The following is a 20,810-nucleotide window of genomic DNA, read 5'->3' as shown; positions in this document are numbered from 1 at the left end:
GGACCTCCTCAATGGTTTCTGATGCCGCTCCCATCTTCAATCTACCCTACTCGGGGGCTCAGATCTTCTTCCTAAAATGGCATTCGGAACGCATCATGCTGTGCACCAAAAATTCTCCATCTCCCTGCCCATCCAAGAGATGTTCCTGACTTTAAGGCTCTCCAGCGACATTTCTCTTCTTATACACCTGCTCTCTTCACCCTTCGTTCCTCCCAAGCTAACCGCCGTACTGAACCTCACCGTCAAGCCTCCTGCCTCAGGTTCAAATAAAGCAGATGACATCCTTCTGAATCTTCAGAGCCTCCCTGAAAAATCTGCCTCCTCTTTGATTTTTGTTGCACTTTGCCAAATACAGACAAGGCACAGCCCAAATTAAATGGGCCAGAAGCCTGATAAGGGAGAAAGAGCTAGAGGGCTACAAAGTGAGCCAAAATCATGAGACTCAGCATTTGGCTTGGTACCATCGACAGCCCTGATCAGGTGGAGGGGAAACACTACGTAGCTCATTGTGGGCAGGGTAGGTGTTTACCAACTCGGTTGGTACTCAGGGGCTCGGCATATAGCAAGTGCTAATAAATACCACTGATTGAAGGATATAGTGGATGGAGCATGGGCCTGGGAGCCAGAAGGTCCTGGGTTCTAATCCCGACTCTGCCATTTGTCTGCTGCTGGCCTTGGGCATGCCACTCCACTTCTCTGGGCCTCAGTTCCCTCATTTGTAAAATGGGGATTGAGATGGTGAGCCCCACCTGGGACAGGGACTGTGTCCAATCTGATTTGCTTGTATCCACCCCAGCACTTAGGATAGTGTGTGGCACATAGTAAATGCTTAACAAATACCAGGATAATTATTACTAATTATTATGATAGGTGCATGGCTGGGCCAAGCCTAGACCGCACCATTCTACAACCCATCCCGACTCAAGTCAGGCAAGCCTAAAGCTAATGCCTAGCCCAGAATGAGCTCAGAAGGAATTCACGGACTCTCTGAGCTTACCTGGCAAGGCTCAGGGAATCGCTGCAATACCCCCCTAAGGTACAGGGGTTTCCAGATCGGTCCCCACACTCCTAAGGAGTCCACACTCTAGGGTGAGGTCACAATACCTGTATCATCAAGTTACAGAAGCAACATCTCATTACGTTTCCTTACTTGTTTATCTTTCCTTTCCATGGCATCTTGCTTTTCTTTGCACTTTTGAGATGTTTCTTTGGCAGCTGCTGTCTGTAAGATTAAACCAAAAGCGATTGAGGCAAATTGCTTTCAGTGAGTTAACTTACATTTTTAAAATGTCAGGGCAATATCATAAATTTGAAATAATACCAAAACATCACCTATCTTTGGACCTATAGCTTATGTTCTCAAAATGCTTATACTCGGCCAAAACCTGATGAGTCAAGGGCTGATTATCCAGTCTACAGATTGTCCAGACATTCTGGGTCATCATCTCTTTTTCCCTCTGATTGCCTGATTGCCTGCTTTTGGCCAGCTCACTCCTATGAGCACTTTAACCAGTGGGTACCAAGGAGGGAAAAAAAAATAATAAAAAAATCAAAACTAAAGCTCAACTCCTTTGCTACTTATCACGAGTTACAGACAAAGGTTGGTGGGGAAGTAGATTGAAACCAGTGACTAAAATAAGGATTCTGAATTAACACGGATGACAGAAATCCAATTGTCTCACTACTACACGCGACAGAGTTGGTGGGATATGATTCTAGGACTACTAGGTGAGCCAGTGGGCACATGGAAAATAATATCTGAAGAAAATTGGCTGTAATTATAACACTGACCAGTTTTGCTTTTTTGTTTTATGGAACTTGTGAAGCCCATACTAGGTACCAGGCACTGTACTAAGCACTGGGGTAGGTCCAAGATAATCAGTTTGGACACAGTCCCGGTCCCACACGGGGCTCACAATCTCAGTAGGAGGGAGACCAGGTGTTTAGTCCCCATTTTACAGATGAGGAAACTGAGGCACAGAGAAGTTAAGTGACTTGCCCAAGGTCACAGAGCAGACAAATAATCAGGCCTGGGAATCGGAGGGACCGGGGTTCTAATCCCGGCTCCACCACTTGCCTGCTGTATGAACGTGGGCAAGTCACTAACTCCTCGCTGCCTCTGGTCTCTCATCCGCTAAATGGGGATTAAGACTGAGAGCCCCACGTGGGACATGGATTGTGTCCAACCTAAATAGCTTGTATTTACCCCAGTGCTTAGAACCGTGCCAGGCACATAGTGAGTGCTTAACAAATACCCTAAATTAAAAAATAAAAATAAGGGCCTGGGCATTAAGTGATTAGGAGAGAGAACGTGGATGGCTCAGGGCAAATAATCACCACCGCTGCAAAAACTCAAGTGCACCTCCGGCTGGCACATGAGTACAGTGGTAAAAGAAACATATCCCATGCACCACATTCAGCTTTAGCCTTGCTTAACAGGCAAGTATCTGGCTAGAAATCCATATTAAACACAGTACCGTCTCCTTGATTTGGGTTTCCAGGTTCTTACTGTGCTGATCAATTTCACTGATTTTCTGTGTTAAGGGGAACTGTGCTTCTTTAAGCGTTCGAATCTCTTCTTTTTTGGAGTCACGTTTTTGTTTTGCCTCTTCGTGCTCTTTGCGAACGTGTTCGTATTCCTTGAAAGGATTCAGAATAGGGGATTTAACGTGGTCTCAGTCTAGGCTTTGAAACAAACACAGTGTAATTTGTAAAATCCACCTCCTCAACTCCAACCCTTCCACTCAATTCAACTTCTTTACTCCTCTAGCCCTCCACCCACCTTGTACCAGGAACCCCTAACTTCCGGATCACCTTATGCTTTGGTCATTCCTGCCGCACAGCGCTCCTGGAGGAAATCCAAGCACCAGGCTAACCTTGACTACTTCAAATTCAACCTTGCTTACGATAACCTCTCCCCCTTACTAAAAAAGCCTCTTCCGGATCCCACTGGAGCCCCAGCTTCTGCCCCATTTGCCTACTTTCATTCCTGGAATGAGTTGGTTGAATAACCTTCTCTGCCTCCGCTTCCTCTCTTCCAACTCCCTTCTTACTCCACTACAATCTGGTTTCCTCCCCCTTTCACTCCATTGAGACTGCGCTCTCCAAAGTGCCCATAAAACCAATACCTCACCAAATCTAATGGCTTCTAGTCCCTCCTTCATCACTTCCTGCTCTTGGAAATGCAACCTAATCTTGGTTCAACTGACACAGTTCCCTCTTAGGTTTCCTCTTAGCTCTCCAGCTGCTCTTTCTAGTTCTAGTAATAGTAGTCATATTAAGCACTTACTGTGCTCTAACTGTGGATGGCCCTCCCAGTCTCCTCCTACTCTTCTTACTTTATACTCGGCTCCCTTGGGGAACATTCCCATGGCTTCAGCTACCAATTCTATGTGGAAGACTCCTAAATCTATCTTGTTAGCCCTGGCCTTTTCTCCACCATCTGCGGTCTCGCATTTTCTCTTGCCTATAAGACATCCCCATGTCGATGTCCCGCCAGAACCTCAAGCTCCATGTCAAAAAGAGAATTGAACATCTCTCCTCAATCCTCTCCTCCACTTAACTCGCCCATCAGAGTTGACAACACCACCGTCCTTCCTGTTTTGGAAGCCCGCAACCGTGGCACGATTTCTCGCTCTCTTTTCATTCTCACGAAAAATCTCATTGGTTTTTCCTCCATGTTATTTCCCAAATCCACCCTATACTTTCCATCTGAATAGCCACCATCCTGGTCCAAACACCTTCCTGCACCGGCCTGACTCAGCTTCCTCACTGGTCTCCCTGCCTGCTCCCTATGCTTCACCGGGTTTAGCTTTCTAAAAATGTCATTCTGCACAAGCCTCTCCACTCCTCAAATACCTCCAATGGCTACCCCTTCAATCAACTCAAACAAGAGTATTCATTTAGTACCTATTATATGTTCAGAGCACTGCAGTGCTTGGGAGAGTACAATAGACACGGTTCCGATCTCCAAGGAGCTTACCATCTAGCAAGGGAGATATACACTAGGAAATAATTTACAGGTGGGGGAAGGAAAGGGGGATAAGTATGGGAGATGTGCTTAAATAATGGGGTATGCAAATCATGTAATTTCATCTTCCCATCAAACAGAAACTCCTGACCATCGGCTTTAAGGCATTTCATCAGCTCACTCCCCCGCTCTATCCACTCTCTTCTCCTACTGCACCCCAGATCACACTCCATTTCTTCCAAGTTGACCTCATGGTGCACTCTCTCCACCCCCCACCCGGCTCCCACCTATATTATTTTACAACTCTACTTGTTAATTCATAAACTCCTTGGGCAGGGTTTGGGTTAGCTTCTATTGTCCTTTCCCAAGTGATAAGTACAGAGTGCTGTGCACACAGTAGGTATTCTGATGCTCCTGAATTTCAATGGTTTACTTTCCCCGAACGGATCAAGAATGGCTCGGTCTGGGTCAAGTACACGACAAAGAATAAAAATGAAAAGAAGCTGAATGGTGCAATCTTTACCTCTTTTGCTACATACTATCCATTATGCCAGTTAAGTTCCGTCACACCTCAACTACTGAAAAAGAAGGCTGGTGCAAAGTTAGGCATGTGAGGCTTCAGATGAGTCAGAAAAGCAGAAATGAGAAGGGTGGGGGTGGGGGAGAAACTCAGAATGGCCAAGAAAGGTGGGAGAGCTCACAGAAAAGTCAGGATGAAATTGAAGGGATTTTAAGGCACCAAAAGGTGGCAAATTGGGAGATTCAGCGAGGCCAGCAAGGAGGATAAGGCCAGGGGCTCAGAGGGGTTAAAAAGGAAGAGGAGGGGATCAAACTGAGCTCAAAATGTAAAGGCGAATCTAGAGACATACAAGGACTAATGTGGGAACAAAAAAACAGAGAAGGATGCAAATATGACAGGTAGAGGATTTCCCCCAAATGATGGCAGGTTTTAGTCAACATATCGATTTTTTTTTTTTTTTAAACGGAGGATGTGGGCTTTTACTTTGTCTAAAAAAAAATCTTACCACCAATGGCCTTTTTGCCTCAAGCATCTCGATCAAATCCAAATGACGCTTATGTTCATAGTACCTCTCCACATCTTGCTTATATCGCTCATTTTGATGTTTCATTTTATCCAGGAAGTTGTTTTTCTCCTTATATGAATTCTACCCAAACATACATTAAATATATGATTGATTAAAATGCAGAGCTCTAACTCTTCATTTACCTTGGGCAAAATGAAGAGCGTTAAGCAATACATCACACAAAAGTTATGCATCCAAAAGGGATGGGATATTAAAGCAAAACAAATGCCAATTACAGGAACCCAGAAATAAGTCAATTTGGCCACAATGCATGTTTTTGATTTGTGTTTTGGCTAGAATGCGATTAGGGAACGTGTCTACCAACTCTGCTGCACTGTCCTCTCCAAAGCGCTTAGTACAGTGCTCTATGCACAGTTAGCACTCAATAAGCATGACTGAATGACGGATTAGGGAATTACGGAAGCAGCGGGACCGAGTGGAAAGAGCACAGGCCTGGGAGTCAGAGGACCTGTGTTCTAATCCTGGCTCTGCCACTCACCTGCTGTGTGACCTTGGGAAAGTCACTTCACTTCTCTGGGCCTCAGTGCTCTCATCTGCAAAATGGGGATTCAATGTCTGTTCTTCCTCCTACTGTGAGTTCCGTGTGGAACCATCCCAGCACTTAGTGCAGCTCTTGGAACATGATAGTAAGCGGTTAACAAAAACCACAACTCTTCTTTGGACAACACAAGCCTGTTGGGGCTTGGTGGGCCTTGTTCTTAAAGAAACTGTGCATGTGAGTGTAGGACACTGGAACAAGAGAGTGTTATGGAGTGAGGTTTCTCAAAAACTCAACCCTTGCATTATAGGTGAAGTGGGTGGACTTGTCTAGCCTCAAAACTGGCCATGAATCCGGCTGACAGCCTTCAGTGGGACAGAACTTTGAATTCTATGAGATGCCATGCCGACTGAACTACGAGCCCAAAGAGTTTACCAGTGCTGGACTGCATGCCAGACTGGAGGTCTCTAGGGAGTGGGAAGATAGCCAAAACAAAACAAGCGCTTAGTAGGGTGCTCAGCACACAGTAAGCGCTCAATAAATGCAACTGAATGAATGAATTCAAACACTCTCCATAGCTGTACCAATTGAGACGTTCTCAATGACAGATACCCATCTGCAAGATCAATCCCAGAAACTGAAAATGATAGCTTTCTCTGTACTACTGATATTAAATACCTCCAGTTCTTTTTCTCTCTCTCTGAAGTTTTTGAGCTCACAGTGAAATTTATACATTTCCGGAGGGCCAATTGACTTCTCTGTAGCTTCAAGAAGCTCAATCTTGCTGAGTTTTGCAAACTCCCCAACTTTGTCCTAGAAGATCAGAATTAAACATCTGCATGATTACTTGAATATAACATCACAGCAAACACGAACATCACACATCGCCCCTTCTACTGTTTCTCCCTCCAAGGATCACAGAGAGCTTTTTCATCACTTTCGAAAGGGAAAACAGGGATAAAGAATAGATGCTTTTCAAGGGGCAGAGCACAACAGTTAATCCAGAAAAAGAAGTTCTGAATACAGAACCACTTAGTTCAAGATTTAATCACTCTGACCACCTACTAAAACACCTAAGTCTTAGAGTGAAACTAAGTCAAGGAGACGAGTGGTCATATAGTAAACCAAATGTCTGTGCTAGTGTGTATCTACCCCAGCGCTGAAACAGTGCTTGGCACATAGTAAGCGCTTCCAAATACCATAAGTGTTATTACTTTGAATCAAAATCAACGTTTTCCCACCCTGCATCACCCCCAACACTGTCTGAGATTAAGACCAACTGCTTCCTGCCCTACGGCTCTCCTCAGAGGGTAAAGAAGGATGCCGATAAGGCAATCCCCTTTCCAAACTCCATCCTTTTATCTTGCTGTGTTCTGCCACTATCTGTAAAGGAGCTCTGAAAAACGGCACTGCAGGTGTAAAGGTGTTTCATCACTGAGCGATCTTGGAAATCTGCCTGAGTTTGGGTTAAGAACAGGGAGTAATTTAAGAATTTTTATGAAGCCTGAGCCGTCAACAAGGACACAACAGGAAAGGGACAGAGAAATGAAATGGACAGTCACTTTTAGTTAAGAGTCATTCGATACCCTTCCCACCAAACATGTTATCAGAGCTGCTAACGTGAAGCGGAGCTCCGGGGGAAGATGCAAATAACGAGTGAAATGGCTTACAGGAAAACAGTATGAAGGAAGAAAGAGGACAGAGCATGAAGAACCGTAAACTGACTAAATTACAAAGGACGGCAGACTTAGCTCGATGACTGAGCCACCCACACTTGCTTCATTCAGGTCAATCTGTGAATGAATATTAGTTGTGCTAGAAGTAGAAAGACAAAATGAGTCTAGTAGGTGAAAAGCTTTGAACATAAGAAGCTACTAAAAATAAACTGTTACATTTGAAAGTTAAACCTATTTAAAATGTTCCTTTAAAAAACCCATGGTCACAGAACACTATGTATTCATAGTTCCGTTACGTTATGCAAACTAATGGAAAGAACCTGGGCCTGGGAGTCAGAGGACCTGGGTTGCTTGCTGTGTGACCTTGGGCAAGTAACTTCATTTTTCTGTGCCTCAGTTTCCTCAACTGTAAAATGGGAATTAAAAACCTGTTCTCTTGCCTACTTAAGCTGTGAGTCCCATAGTAGGAGCTTAACAGATCCCCTAAAAAAATAAGTACCTTGAAGATTAAATTAAGTTTTTCTTCTGATGAGTTCTCTAGGCCTTGCAGGTATTCTGTGCTTACCACATGTACTGAATAAGCTATTTTAATGGCTAAGTCAAATCACGCAGTGTAACAACCAGCTCACATTTTACTTACGCAAAAGCGCTTAGTACAGTGCTTTGCACATTAAGCGCTCAATTAATACGACTGAATCATGAAGCATGACAACATTACACTTTCATTTCCCTGGAAGACTTATTTGCCTTTTAATATCAACTACAAAAACCAAAAAGTAACACTTTAAAATGTATATTGCTTTAATATTCCAATTTAACCCTAACACAAATCACGATAAATGGTACGAGCAGATATTGTAATCTCTGAGAAAAGCAAGTAGCAGTATTTCAACTACAGTCTGTGGGTTGCTCCTGCTGTCCACCTGGTGGCTCTTATGCTTAGCTCCTCCATCGGAGGGGGAACAGAGGCAGGAAGTTCAAACCGAAACTCACATCAGTCAACTTCATTACTGGCAAGATATTCGGGTATTAAAAAAAAAAAAAAAGAGAAAAGAAGTTGAAAAACTAGAATACATTTTTGAGAATTTTAAGCATTATGTGCGAATTCAATTACCCAGTTATTATTGACTCCTCATTATCTTTGGATGAATTAGAGTTCGCTGCACTTTCCTTTGAGCCTCTTATAAGGGGAGGATTTTCATCCGTCTCAAAGTCTCTCACTATACCTTTCAATTATGATTGTTTCCTGAAATATTTAATCCACTGTAAAAGAATTTGAATTTTTCTTATAATCTTTATATCATCATCTTTAAAAATAAAAACATTGGAAAAATTTTTTTAAAAGATTATGCAAATCTGTTCCCCTCTCCCCCCTCCCCCATTGAAACTACTAGCATCAGGGGAGGAGCAGAGGAATAAAGCTCTTTGATTCCACCATGAGGTGCGAGCGGGCCAGAGGGTGCCCCCCACAAGTACCCCCCTTGTTGCCTCCAGACAAAGTGAGGCTGATCCGAGGGTGGAGCTCTGGCCAAGGAAGGAGCTGGAACACATAGGCCATGAGAAGCAGCGTGGCCTAGTGGCTAGAGCATGGGCCTGGGAGTCAGAAGGACCTGGGTTCTAACCCCAGCTCTGCCACTCGTCTGCAGAATTGACCTTGGGTAAGTCACCTCCCTGGGCCTCAGTTCCCTCATCTGTAAAATGAGGATGAAGACTGAGCCCCACGTGGAACAGGGGCCGCGTCCAACCTGATGCTCTTGTTTCTACCTCAGCGCTTAGTACAGTGTCTGCCACATAGTAACCATTTAAATACCATGAAAAGAAAAAAAGACTTTCTTCATTATTTTAAAAATCTATGTAGTAAAAATGAAAGCAGCAAATAAAGGCTGTTTCTAATTTTTCTTAATGAGAGCAGTTGAAATTGTAAAAAATCATAGCCTAAACACTAAAGGCAGTTGCAAAAATTACTAGCAATATCTACCAAATTTCAATAAGGACACATCTTATAATATCCTATCAGATTAACAAAGACTCTACTTCAAAACTATATGCATTTTTTCATTACACAAATCATTTTTCAATCTTTACAATTATTTCATACCTGAGGTAGAAATTGGCAAAGATTGCCCACTTGGATATTTAGGCCTGCAATCAGCTCTTCTACTACTTTTTGAGTTGCAGGCTTTGTATCAACGAACCAGGAAGACTGATTGCCTGCTATGTGAATTTCCCGTTTGATGACAACATTTCCAGAAGCCCTGAACCTAGTTAACAAAAAAGTAATTAGTTACAAGGGCCAGAAACCACAGAAAAGGCTCAACAAAATTTAACTCAATTTTCATTCTTTCTGGACACCTTAGTTTTGTTTATTTTGATATTTTTTAAAATTTACTTGCAAGATTATTTTTACACAATTACTTTTATTCCATTTACATGAACTGAGAAGACTTCAATTTAACTAATTAAGACCATATTTCTAAACTTACTTAACGTGATCCAAAACAGTACTCCTCATCTCCCCAGGCTCAGTCCGCCCCGAGGCTTTCCCATCACTGTAGACACCACTACCACCCCCAACTCACAAGCCCATAACCTTGGCATTACCCTCGACACAGCTCTCTCGTTCAACCCACATATTCAATCTGTCACCGAATCCTATCCATTCTACCTTCACAACACTGCTAAAATCCGCCCTTTCCTCTCCATCCAAATTGCTACCATGCTGATCCAAGCATCTATCTTGTTCCGGATTGACTACTGCGCCAGCCTCCCCGCTTCCTTTTTCTCCCCACTCCAGTCCACATTTCATTCTGCCGCCCAGCTCAACTCAGCTCCTCTAACATCAACCTACCCTCTACCTCGATCTCTCCGCAGACCCCTTTCCCACATCCTTCCTCTTACCTGGAACTCCCTTTGGAGAGCTCCCCAGGAGTGACCAGTTGCAGGTGTAAAGTAGCAATGGAGCCCGCCTCAAAGCAGTGGCTTCCTTTGGAAGCCCAGGCTATAAACCTGCCCAGTTGCCTCAGGGTTTCCCCACAGATTAACAAAGCAAACTAATAATGAGGGGGGTATTTATTAAGTACTCACTAGCCAAGCACCTATTAAGTCATGGGGTCTAGATATACTACAATCAGATCACATTCCCTGTCCCACAGGGAACTCAGAGTCCAAGGGGATGAAGGACTGCTGAGGAATTCCCATTTGACAGAGGAAAGGGAGGCACAGAGAAATTAAATGACTTGCCTAAGGTCACAGAGCAGGCAACCTGCAAAGCTGGGATTGCAACCCCAGTCTCCTCACTCCCCCAGTCTCCTCACTGCTGGGACTGTGCTCTTTCCACTAGATCACAGTGCTTCTTCATGTCCAGTCTACGCTCTACCTATTTTGTAAGGTCAGCATCGAAGATCACGTCTATTTCTTTGGGTAGCACATCACCACGCAAATTGCAGATTCTCAAATATTTAACCATGATGGGATGCTTTACTTGTTATCTTCTCTGGAAGCTTACGTAGTGGAAAGAAAAGACGCCTGCAATAGCAACGGCAGCTGAGATTACGCTTGCCAAGGGAGATGACGTATACTTTTTTTAAAAATACGCCTTTCCTCTAACAAAACACTCCTTGACTTACTAGGGCAAAAACTGAAGCTTTCAATTGGTATTTCCTGAGAAGCAAGTGGTGTAATCAATCAAAGAAAAATGATCTATATACTGACAATTTTAAAGTGTTACCATCAAAATATGATCCACATTGCTAGCCCTCGCTAAAGCCAACATCTGTAGTGCATTGCAGTCCATGAACATAAATTAAGAGGTTGAATGGAAAAGTGTACTTTGGACCTTTTCAATACTCACAATTCAATTTCAATCAGGCCTTTGTTACAACCGTGCTTCACAAAAGAGGAAACCTATGGAACCAAAAATGTCAAATGAGTGATTAAATCAGGTCCAATGGGTCAATTGGAAGGCAGAGAAATTCAAAAATTATTACCATTATTTTACAGGGATGTACCCAAACTGACAAAAATGCTTTCACAGGCACCATGCTCCAGGTGTTCTAGGATCTCACAAAGGTGCTACGCCCTGACACTGAAGCTTCCTGGGACAGAGGGTAGAGAAGTGTTGGATGTCGGAAATCTTTATTTTTTAGAATATCAAGCAAGAGAGCTATGACTAGGCTTTAAAGCTGTGCTCTAATCCCAGCTCTGCCAGCTGTGTGACCTTGGGCAAGTTTGAGCTCCCCAAAAAGTCACCCCTCCCACTTCTCCATCTCTGCCCACCCGGGCTCCCAACACTCTCCCGTACTTTCCCATCCTTCCTCAGCAGTATCCTCAGAGGAGATCTCCTCCCTCCTCACAAGTGCCACCCCCTCCACCTATGCTTCGGACCCCATTCCCACTCACTTTATAAAAACTATCGCCCCCTTCCCTCCTCCCCTCCTTAATTCCCATCTTTAACCACTCACTCTCCTATGGCTTCTTCCCCTCTGCCTTCAAATATGCCCATGTCTCTTCCATCCTAAAAAAATCCTCTCTTGACTCCACTTCCCCTTCCAGTTACCAGCCTATCTCCCTCCTGCCCTTCCTTTCCAAACTCCTAGAACATGTCTACACTTATTGCCTTGAATTCCTTAACTCCAACTCTCTCCTGGACTCCCTCCAATCTGGCTTCTGTCCCCTCTACTCCACTGAAACTGCCCTCTCAAAGGTCACCCATGACCTCCTTCTTGCCAAATCCAATGGCTCCTACTTTATCTTAATCCTCCTCGACCTCTCAGCTGCCTTTGACACTGTCTACTCTGTCCTCTCCTGGTTCTCCTCTTATCTTTCTGGCCATTCATTCTCGATCTCCTTGCGGGCTCCTCCTCCATCTCCCATCCACTAACTCTAGGGGTTCCTCAAGGGTCAGTTCTTGGCCCTCTCCTGTTCCCATCTATACTCACTCCCTCGGTGAACTCATTCGCTCCCAAGGCTTCAACTATCATCTCTATGCAGATGACACCCAAATCTACATCTCCTCCCCTGTTCTCTCCCCTTCCCCCCAGGCTCGTATCTCCTCCTGCCTCCAGGACATCCCCACCTGGATATTTGCCCGCCACCTAAAACTCGACATGTCTAAGACAGAGCTCCTTATCTTCCCTCCCAAACCCTGTCCTCTTCCTGACTTCCCTGTCACTGTGGACGGCACGACCATCCTTCCCGTCTTACAGGCCCGCAACCTTGGTGTCATCCTTGTCTCGGCTCTCTCATTCACCCCACACATCCAATCCATCACCAACACCTGCCGGTCTCACCTTCACAATATCGCCAAGATCCGCCCTTTCCTCTCCATCCAAACTGCTACCATGCTGGTACAAGCTCTCATAATATCCCGGCTGGATTATTGCATTAGCCTCCTCTCTGATCTCTCTTCATCCTGTCTCTCCCCTCTCCAGTCTATTCTTCATTCCGCTGCCCGGATCATCTTCCTACAGAAACGCTCTGGGTCTTTCACTCCCCTCTTCAAAAACCTCCAGTGGTTGCCTATCGACCTTCACCAGAAACAAAAACTTCTCACTCATGGCTTCAAAGCTCTCCATCACCTTGCCCTCTCCTACCTCTCCTCCCTACCTCTCTTTCTACTGCCCACCCCAGACACTCCACTCCTCTGCCGCTCACCTCCTCACGGTCCCCCGTTCGTGCCTGTCCCACCAAACCCTGGCCCACGTCCTACCTCTGGTGTGGAATGCCCTCCCTCCTCGCCTCTGCCAAACTAACTCTCTTCCCCTCTCCAAAGCCCTACTGACAGCTCACCTCCTCCAGGAGGCCTTCCCAGACTGAGCCCCCCTTTCCCTCTGCTCCCCTTCCCCTCCCCATTCCCCCGCCCTCTGCTCTTCCCCCTTCCCCTCAGCACTGTGCATATTTGTATACAGTATTTATTACTGTATTTCATTAATGATGTGTATATATCTATGATTCTATTTATCTTGGTGATATCTACGCCAGACTACTTGCTTTGTTTTGTTCTGTCCTGCTTTGCTCTCTGTCTCCCCTGTTTAGACTGGGAGCCCCTTACTGGGCAGGGATCATCTCTTTCTGTTGCCGAATTGTACATTCCAAGCGCTTAGTACAGTGCTCTGCACATAGTAAGCGCTCAATAAATACTATTGAATGAACTTCTCTGTGCCTCTGTTTCCTCAATTGTAAAATGGGGATTCAACACCTGTTCTCCCTCCTACTTTGACTGTGAGCCCCGTGGGACCCGTGTCCAACCTGATTAACTTGTAGCTACCTCAGTGCTTATAGCAGTGCTTGAGCACACAGTAAGCACCCACCTAATACCATTATAAAGTAAATAAAGGTTTTCAAAGGCCCCACAAATAGATAGGCTCCCTCCATGATAATGAAAGCCTGAGTTAGGCAGTTTTGGTAGCCTGCCATTGGGTTAAGAATATTATCCACCCCCCACTGAGCTTCTTATCCTTCAGAGCATTAGAGTTCCTCCACTAGTGTTCTGCAACATCCATCAAGCGTGACACAGACTGGATAAAGGCATTTATCCTTTCCCTATTTCTTGGTTCAGTGCTTCTATATCTCTCCCACCCTACCAGGGCCTTCAAGCTCAAGTTACTCATTCAACTGAAGTACTACTTACAAATGGACTTTAGCTTTCTTTGAAAAATTTGATGATCCTGAATGCTCATTATGGAAGATGTGATTCGAACCTGAAAAATCACTAGATATTACTAATATTCACCGATGTGCCTTAAAGGGGGAAACCTCCCCACCCCATCTTGAGGAGAGAAAAGATGGGGAACTACTGTTTTAAAGAGTAACATTTTTTTCTAATGTCTCAACTAATTCAAAATGCCTATTTTCTAAAACTAAATACATGTTCATGCCCAACAGGATGGACGCATTTGGTCTGGCATTTGAAAGACATTAGGTTAGGACCTAGGCAGGGAATCAGACTGTGACCGAATGACATTTTTTTTTTAATTCTATTATTGGGATACTGGGAAATCACATCTATAGGAAAAGTGAGGTGAGGGAAAATTCAGTATGGCTCCATCTGAACATCTGCACTACTGACACTCTCTCCCTGTCTCACAGCCCTTATATATCTATCTATAATTCTCTTTATATTGATGTCTGTTTATTTGCTTCGATGTGCATATATCTATAATTCCATTTATTTATATTGACACCTGGTTGCTTGTTTTGATGTCCGCCTCCCCCTTCTAGACTGTAAGCCCGGCGTGGGCTGGGACTGTCTCTCTTTATTGCTGAACTGTACTTTCCAAGCGCTTAGTACAGTGCTCTGCCCACAGTAAGTGCTCAATAAATATGACTGAATGAATGACTATCAGATACTCTCATTCACTTCAGGTCAGCAAGATGAGGAGGCAGAGGCTCACCCGAGGTCTCACAGTGAATAAGTGACAAAGACAAGAATCCTGTCAACCTCAGTCTCTGAAAGTGTATCTAGTGCTTGCAACTATTTCCACCAGAAAAATAAAACCACAAGTGGGCTCGGGACAGAATGAAAAAATACTGAAATAGATCTTGAGCCTGCTAACGAGCAAAGAGTTTCATGGGCAAACAAAAGAGTTTCAGTTCTGCTGAAAGGTACTTGGCACACTCAACAATGCTGGCATGCGGAAGCAGGACTCCATAGTTGGCAGTTCTCTCTCAGCTGCTTCAACCATCTATGAGGGGCTTTGGGTGGAAAAGGCTAGGTTGTTCTGATGTCAAGAATGGGGCAGAGCAGAGCTCCACAGCCCCTCCTCAAGTGGCCCTGCTCCCCAAGGGCTGGCTGAGAAACAAACCAGTCTCCCCACGAGTGGGGAAACTGTACAACCAGCTAGAAGACAGGTCAGTCAATCATGAGAGTTTCTTGAGCCCCTCGGTGCAGAGCGTCTTCCTAGGTGATTGGGAGGTCCTCATCCTCACCAACGGTATTCACAGCACGCTTACTGTGGGTGGAGCACACTGTATTAAGCGCTTGGGAGAGAACAATACAGAGTTGGCAGACATTTCCTGCCCACAACGAGCTTACGGTCTAAAAATGAAGACACCGTCCCTGCCCCCAAGAAGCAACCGACGTGGATCGGCCTAGTCTAAGCCAAAGAACCCCCTGAAGTGCAAACCGAAGTTTGGGAGCCCTGCATGTTGACCGTGGTCCAGCTCCCAACTGGTGGGCTCTGGAACAGACTGGGCTCTGTTCCTGGCTCCTCTCCCAAACTTCTGCATCCAGATGTGGCCTAGCCCCAAACCAGAGCTTGGCTATGCATGGCCGCTGATGCACACTGGTGTCACTCTATCAAATTTGGGGGTAAGGCCGCTTGATAAGCCAGGAGCAAGACAAGCCCCATCCCAGCACCGACACAGAGCCAAGTACCCCAGATTCCCAAACCCATTTAAGCCTCCCATAAGCTCATTATGGACAGGGAACCTGTCTGCTAATTCTGTTGCTTTGTACTCTCCCATGCAGTCAGTGCAGTGCTCTATGCACAATAAATACCACCGATTGATTGATTCACAAATGGGAGTCGCCTTGAGGGGAGGAATGGTCTCCTTACTCTAACTGTACTCCCCCAAGCCCTTAATATAGTGCTCTGCGGCCACTAAGCGCTCAGTAAATACCACTGATCGAATGACTGATTGTAGCAGGGAAGCAACTTAGCCTCATTAGATCCGTGACAAGGCTGTCGTTGGGCCCCCAAACCAGCAAGTTCAGACCCAAGTGCAGTAGCCCACCCTCCCGCCCTCAACCCGGGGTTTACCTGGAAGTTTGAGGAGAGCAGGCTAAAGGCACAGAAAGCAAAGGGCAGGTACTGACACTCTCAAGAGACACCCTAAATCCAGGTTGGGTAAATATTATGCACTTAGCTATGTAAACACGGAAACTGTAACTTTCAAAATCCTGATGTTTGTAAACACAAGTTCACTTCTCTCTAGTTTTACTGCCTATAAGTAGTCTAGTCACCTCATAATCCAAAAGGGCAACTTAAAGGCTTGTAGTACTCAGAAGACTTTTAAATCTGTCCAATACGTGTGGCTGACCCACAGGAAAAATAATCCAGAAACCGATTTGATATTAAAAGCACGTGATGATGTCAATTTACCTTGTCTGCTCGTCCTATGAAAGATGGTTTTCCTCCCAATCCAAGACAAATAGCACAAACAATGCTGGATTTTCCGGTTCCATTAGCGCCAATGATCATATTCAAGTGAGGCCCTGGAGATACTTCACAAGTATCATATGTTCTGAAAGACAACATCCCAAGATCATTTCCAGTCATTATGAAGCAAAACAGAAGTGATTCGATGACCTCGTCCTAGACAGCACCAAGAAGTGCCACCGCCCATTTAAGCAACATTTTCACCCTCAAAATGAAGATGAGGCAATGTGACCTAATGGAAGTAGCATAGGCCCAGGAGTCAGAGCCCGTGGGTTCTAATCCCGGCTCTACCGCTTGGCTCTGGGCAAGTCACTTGGACTTTGCCGTGCTTCAGTTACTTCATCTGTAAAATGGGGATTCAACACGTGCTCTCCTTCTTACTTAGACTGTGAGCCCTGTGTGGGACAAGGACTGTGTCTGACCTAATTACCTCTTCCCCAGCACTTAGAACAGTGCTTGACATATAGTAAGTGCTTAATACCACAATTATTAAGTGCATCTTCTGGTAGGGCCTGACCACCTCTGAAGGTGTTTATGTAGAGACCAGGGTAGAAGGGGCATCAAGGACCCACCTGGCTGAAATGGAGGGGGAATAGCAGCCACGAAGTTTGCTCAAAATGGCATAAAACAGGGGCCCAAGCAAGATCTACCACCTGGACAGCACTGAAGCAATAGTTAAAGCCAGAGAAATCAAACTATTCAAGGCAAATCATAATACACAAACTCTTCATCAGACCTCCCGGTAGATAGGAGTGCTAGGGTAAAGCAAAGATGGTTGGCATATACAAAACAGAGGGTTCCAAAGAGCTTCTTGCCAAGGGGAACAACAATCGATTCTTCCTCGGGAACAAGGAGAACAACAGAGGTAGACCCAGAGGGGTTGGATTTATTATAAAGACAGACAGAGGGCCACTGCTAAAAAGTTGTGAGATCATTTCTTCAAGAGGAGTGACACATCCTACACGTTTGATGTCACAGTGCTCTCATGCTTTGCTGACAGGAATACAAATGCCACAGGCAAAGGGACATAAGGCAACAGAGGATTCTGGGAGGAAGTGGAAAATGGGTTTCTAAAGAGTTTAACATGGCTTATAGTACGAAGGGATCTGAATGCTGCCAGAAGAGACACATTGTAACAGAGAATGCACTCAAGGGAACTGGAAATCTCTTATTCACACCCACCCTCGGCACTTCGGTATACATCATCATTCGATGGTATATCTGATTATTTTGATTATTCTGAAACTTTGTTTCCGGCTGCCTCCCCGCTTCGAATGTAAGCTCCATTTGTGCAGGGAAAATATCGTTTCGTTTTGTACTTCCTGAGCATTCGGTACAGTGGACGGCACCCAGTTGGGTGCTCAATAAATGCCACTACTCTGACACGTAACATTACCCAGAGCTCCTGGAAGAGATGAACAGCAACTGCATAATAGAAATCACGCAGTAGTCCATGGGGTAAAGACATACTGGGGTTACAACCTCCCCCCAAAACAACATGTATCGTTTAATACCTTGCCCCCCGACACATACATCCAACTGGGCCCGACGGTACAATCAAGCCCTTCAGTTTGCTAAATCCCTCCCTTCCCCACCCCTCCACTGGAGCAGAGAGTAAGCAATGCATAATGAACGAGTCATCATCGATGTTATTTCTTGAGCACTCACTGTGTGCGGAGCACTGTTCTGAGCGCCTGGGAGAGTATAATACAACAGAGTTAGTAGACACCTTCCCTGCCCACAACGAGCTTACAGTCTAGACGGGGAGATCTTGGAGGAAAGCCCCGGCCACATGATGCCAGATTCCCAAAGCGCTAAAAAGCCCCTGGCGCTGCTAACGGTTTAGAAACAGGTGGTGCAGATGTCAAGAGTTAACCACATCAGGTCAAAGCTCCTACAAGATCAGAAGCTCCGGGGCTACTGCGAAGATCACTATGACGGAAGCCCTGGCCCTCAAAAAGTCGGGGCAAGGGACTCAAAAGGTCTGGCCCCTCGATAAGATCTGCAGGTCGCAAGGCCAGCCAGGTCTACCCCAAGCCCAAACCAGTCACCCCTCCGCAGACCAGCACAGCTGGAGAAGCGGCGTGGCTTAGAGGAAAGAATCCGGGCTTGGAAGGCAGAGGTCGTGGGTTCTAATCATGGCTCTGCCACTTAGCTGTGTGACTTTGGTCAAGTCACGTAACTTCTCTGTGCCTCAGTTACCTCATCTGTAAAATGGGATTAAGACCGTGAGCCCGACATGGGACAATCTGATTACCTTGTATCTACCCCAGCGCTTAGATCATTGCTTGGCACATAGTAAGCGCTTAACAGATACTATCATCGTCATCAACTGGAGGACATGCATTCAGATCTTTCCAATTAATTGATCGTATTTATTGGGCATTTACGGTGGGCAAAACTCTGGAGAGCCTGCATGAGCTTCAAGAAAACCTCTCGCCTGGAGCAGATAAGGACTGAACCCTCCCTACCAGGACTTATTATTTTACTTATTGGAACAACCGTTAGTTGTTTCACTGAACCACTGTGATCTCAGTCTTTAACTTGTAACTGATTTTTATTTTGGAACTTCACTCTTGGTATTGTTTCTAATCTGTCTTCTCCCAGTTGGATTGGGAGCCTGGGGGGCCCGGGGCCTCTGGTGGTTCAAATCATCTTGTATTTATCCCCTTATTTACCATAGTGCTTGGCAGTTTGGGGGTCCCTCTAGACCGTGAGCTCCTTGTGGGCAGGGAAGCGTGTCTACCAAGTCTGGTGTATCTTACCCTCCCGAGCCCTCGGTTCGGCACTCTGCACCCGGTAAGCGCTCAATAAACACCACTGATTTGATCTGGGGGGTAAAATGGTTCGAAAGTGCCACAGGAAGACAAGGGGGCAGGACAGTTCCTCTCCCTTTCCTCATGAAGCATGGATCAGTGGAAACAGCCCGGGCTTGGGAGTCAGAGGTCATGGGTTCGAATCTCAGCTCTGCCACTTGCCAGCTGTGTGACTATGGGCAAGTCACAACTTCCCTGTGCCTCAGTTACCTCATCTAGAAAATGGGGATGAAGACCGTGAGCTTCACGAGGGACACCCTGATGACCCTGTATCTACCCCAGCGCTTAGAACGGTGCTCTGCACATAGTAAGCGCTTCACAAACACCAACATTATTATTACTATGAGTCAGAAGGAATGGGGGAAAACCAGGCCCCCTAGGGAAGTGACCTTTGAGTGAACCACATAGATCTCTCCGTGCAGAGGGGCAGTGACTAATTAGGAGGGAGGACGTCACGGTTGAAGAGGAGTCGGTCCGTTACGGAGCCGGGGTTCCAGAGGCCCCATCTCGATGGGGAAATGGACCGAGGGGCCGGAGAGCGGTCTGTGTTCCCTAAGTAGCATGGCCCAGTGGACGGAGCCCAGGGCCGGGAGTCGGAAGGTCATGGGATCTAAGCCCGGCTCGGCCACCTGTCTGCCGCGTGACCTCGGGCCAGTCACTTCTCTGGGCCTCACTTTCTCCATCTGTAAAATGGGGATGGAGACTATGAGCCCCACTTGGGGCAGGGGCTGGGTCCCACCCGAGTTCCGTGTAACAACCTGGCGCTTAGCAAGGTGCCCGGCGCAGGGTCAGCCCTTCGCCAGTGGAAAGAGCCCGGGCTTGGGAGTCAGAGGTCTAGGGTTCGAATCCCGGCTCCGCCACTTGTCAGCTGTGCGACTGTGGGCAAGTCACTTCACTTCTCTGGGCCTCAGTGACCTCATCTGCAAAATGGGGATTCACTGTGAGCCTCACGTGGGACAACCCGATGACGCTGTATCCCCCCCAGCGCTTAGAACAGTGCTCCGCACATAGTAAGCGCTTAACAAATGCCAACATTATTAATCGATGGCCGGCACAGGGCGAGCGCTTCCCCGGCGCCCTGCCGATCGTCATCACCGTCGTTTCCCCCACCCCACTTACAAGAAGTTCTCCATTGCGATGCGGACGATGGAGCCGTCCGCCGGCCACTTGGGGGATGGGGGGCGCCGGGAGCGCCGGGCCCCGGGGACCTGGCTGCCGCCCGCCGATGGCTGCTTGCGGGGGATGGGGGGCTCCTCCGCGGGCCCGGGCTTCCTCTTGGCCGGCGCCGCCATCCCGCTCAACGGGCCGCCGCCGCTCCGGCTGCTCCGGTTCCCGCACTTCTCCGGCCCGCGCAGAAAAAGCGCGCGTGCGGGACTCGCCCTGCGCCTGCGCCGTCCCGCCCCGCCTCCATTGTCCGCGGCTCCAATGGCGGGGGCGGCCGGGGGCGGCCCGGGGCGGCCCGGCGGCCCGGCGGTCCGCTTTCGCTTTCATCGGAACTCGAACGGCCCTGCGCGGGGAAGAGGGAAGAGAGCCGGAAGAGGGATGGGGGGGAGAGGTGGAGAAGCAGCCTGGAAAGAGGCTGGGCTTGGGAGACAGAGGGCGTGGG

The 20,810-nt window shown here is 46.6% G+C and overlaps 1 protein-coding gene across 2 annotated transcripts in view; it reads right to left on the bottom strand.

Moving 5' to 3' along the window:
* The window catches only part of SMC5 (structural maintenance of chromosomes 5), a 56,394-nt gene extending 35,850 nt beyond the window's left edge, over positions 1-20,544 (bottom strand). Inside the window, exons 1-8 of one of the 2 annotated variants that reach the window (XM_001505331.5) lie at positions 20,324-20,544; positions 16,332-16,473; positions 11,081-11,133; positions 9,329-9,491; positions 6,233-6,367; positions 4,996-5,136; positions 2,478-2,639; positions 1,151-1,222 (exon numbers count right to left, since the gene is read on the bottom strand). In XM_001505331.5, coding sequence (XP_001505381.1) covers positions 1,151-1,222; positions 2,478-2,639; positions 4,996-5,136; positions 6,233-6,367; positions 9,329-9,491; positions 11,081-11,133; positions 16,332-16,473; positions 20,324-20,496 — 1,041 coding nt within the window. In that variant the 5' untranslated portion in view covers positions 20,497-20,544. Of the gene's footprint in view, positions 1-1,150; positions 1,223-2,477; positions 2,640-4,995; positions 5,137-6,232; positions 6,368-8,344; positions 8,465-9,328; positions 9,492-11,080; positions 11,134-16,331; positions 16,474-20,323 lie in introns of those variants that run through there. The other variant, XM_007655541.3, reaches the window with a different exon arrangement.
* Between the last annotated feature and the right edge of the window lie 266 nt (positions 20,545-20,810).

Source organism: Ornithorhynchus anatinus, chromosome X5, assembly GCF_004115215.2.
Source record: "Ornithorhynchus anatinus isolate Pmale09 chromosome X5, mOrnAna1.pri.v4, whole genome shotgun sequence".
Classification (NCBI taxonomy): domain Eukaryota; kingdom Metazoa; phylum Chordata; class Mammalia; order Monotremata; family Ornithorhynchidae; genus Ornithorhynchus; species Ornithorhynchus anatinus.
Note: the sequence above shows the minus strand (reverse complement) of the source record. Positions and strands in the feature narration are given on the sequence as shown.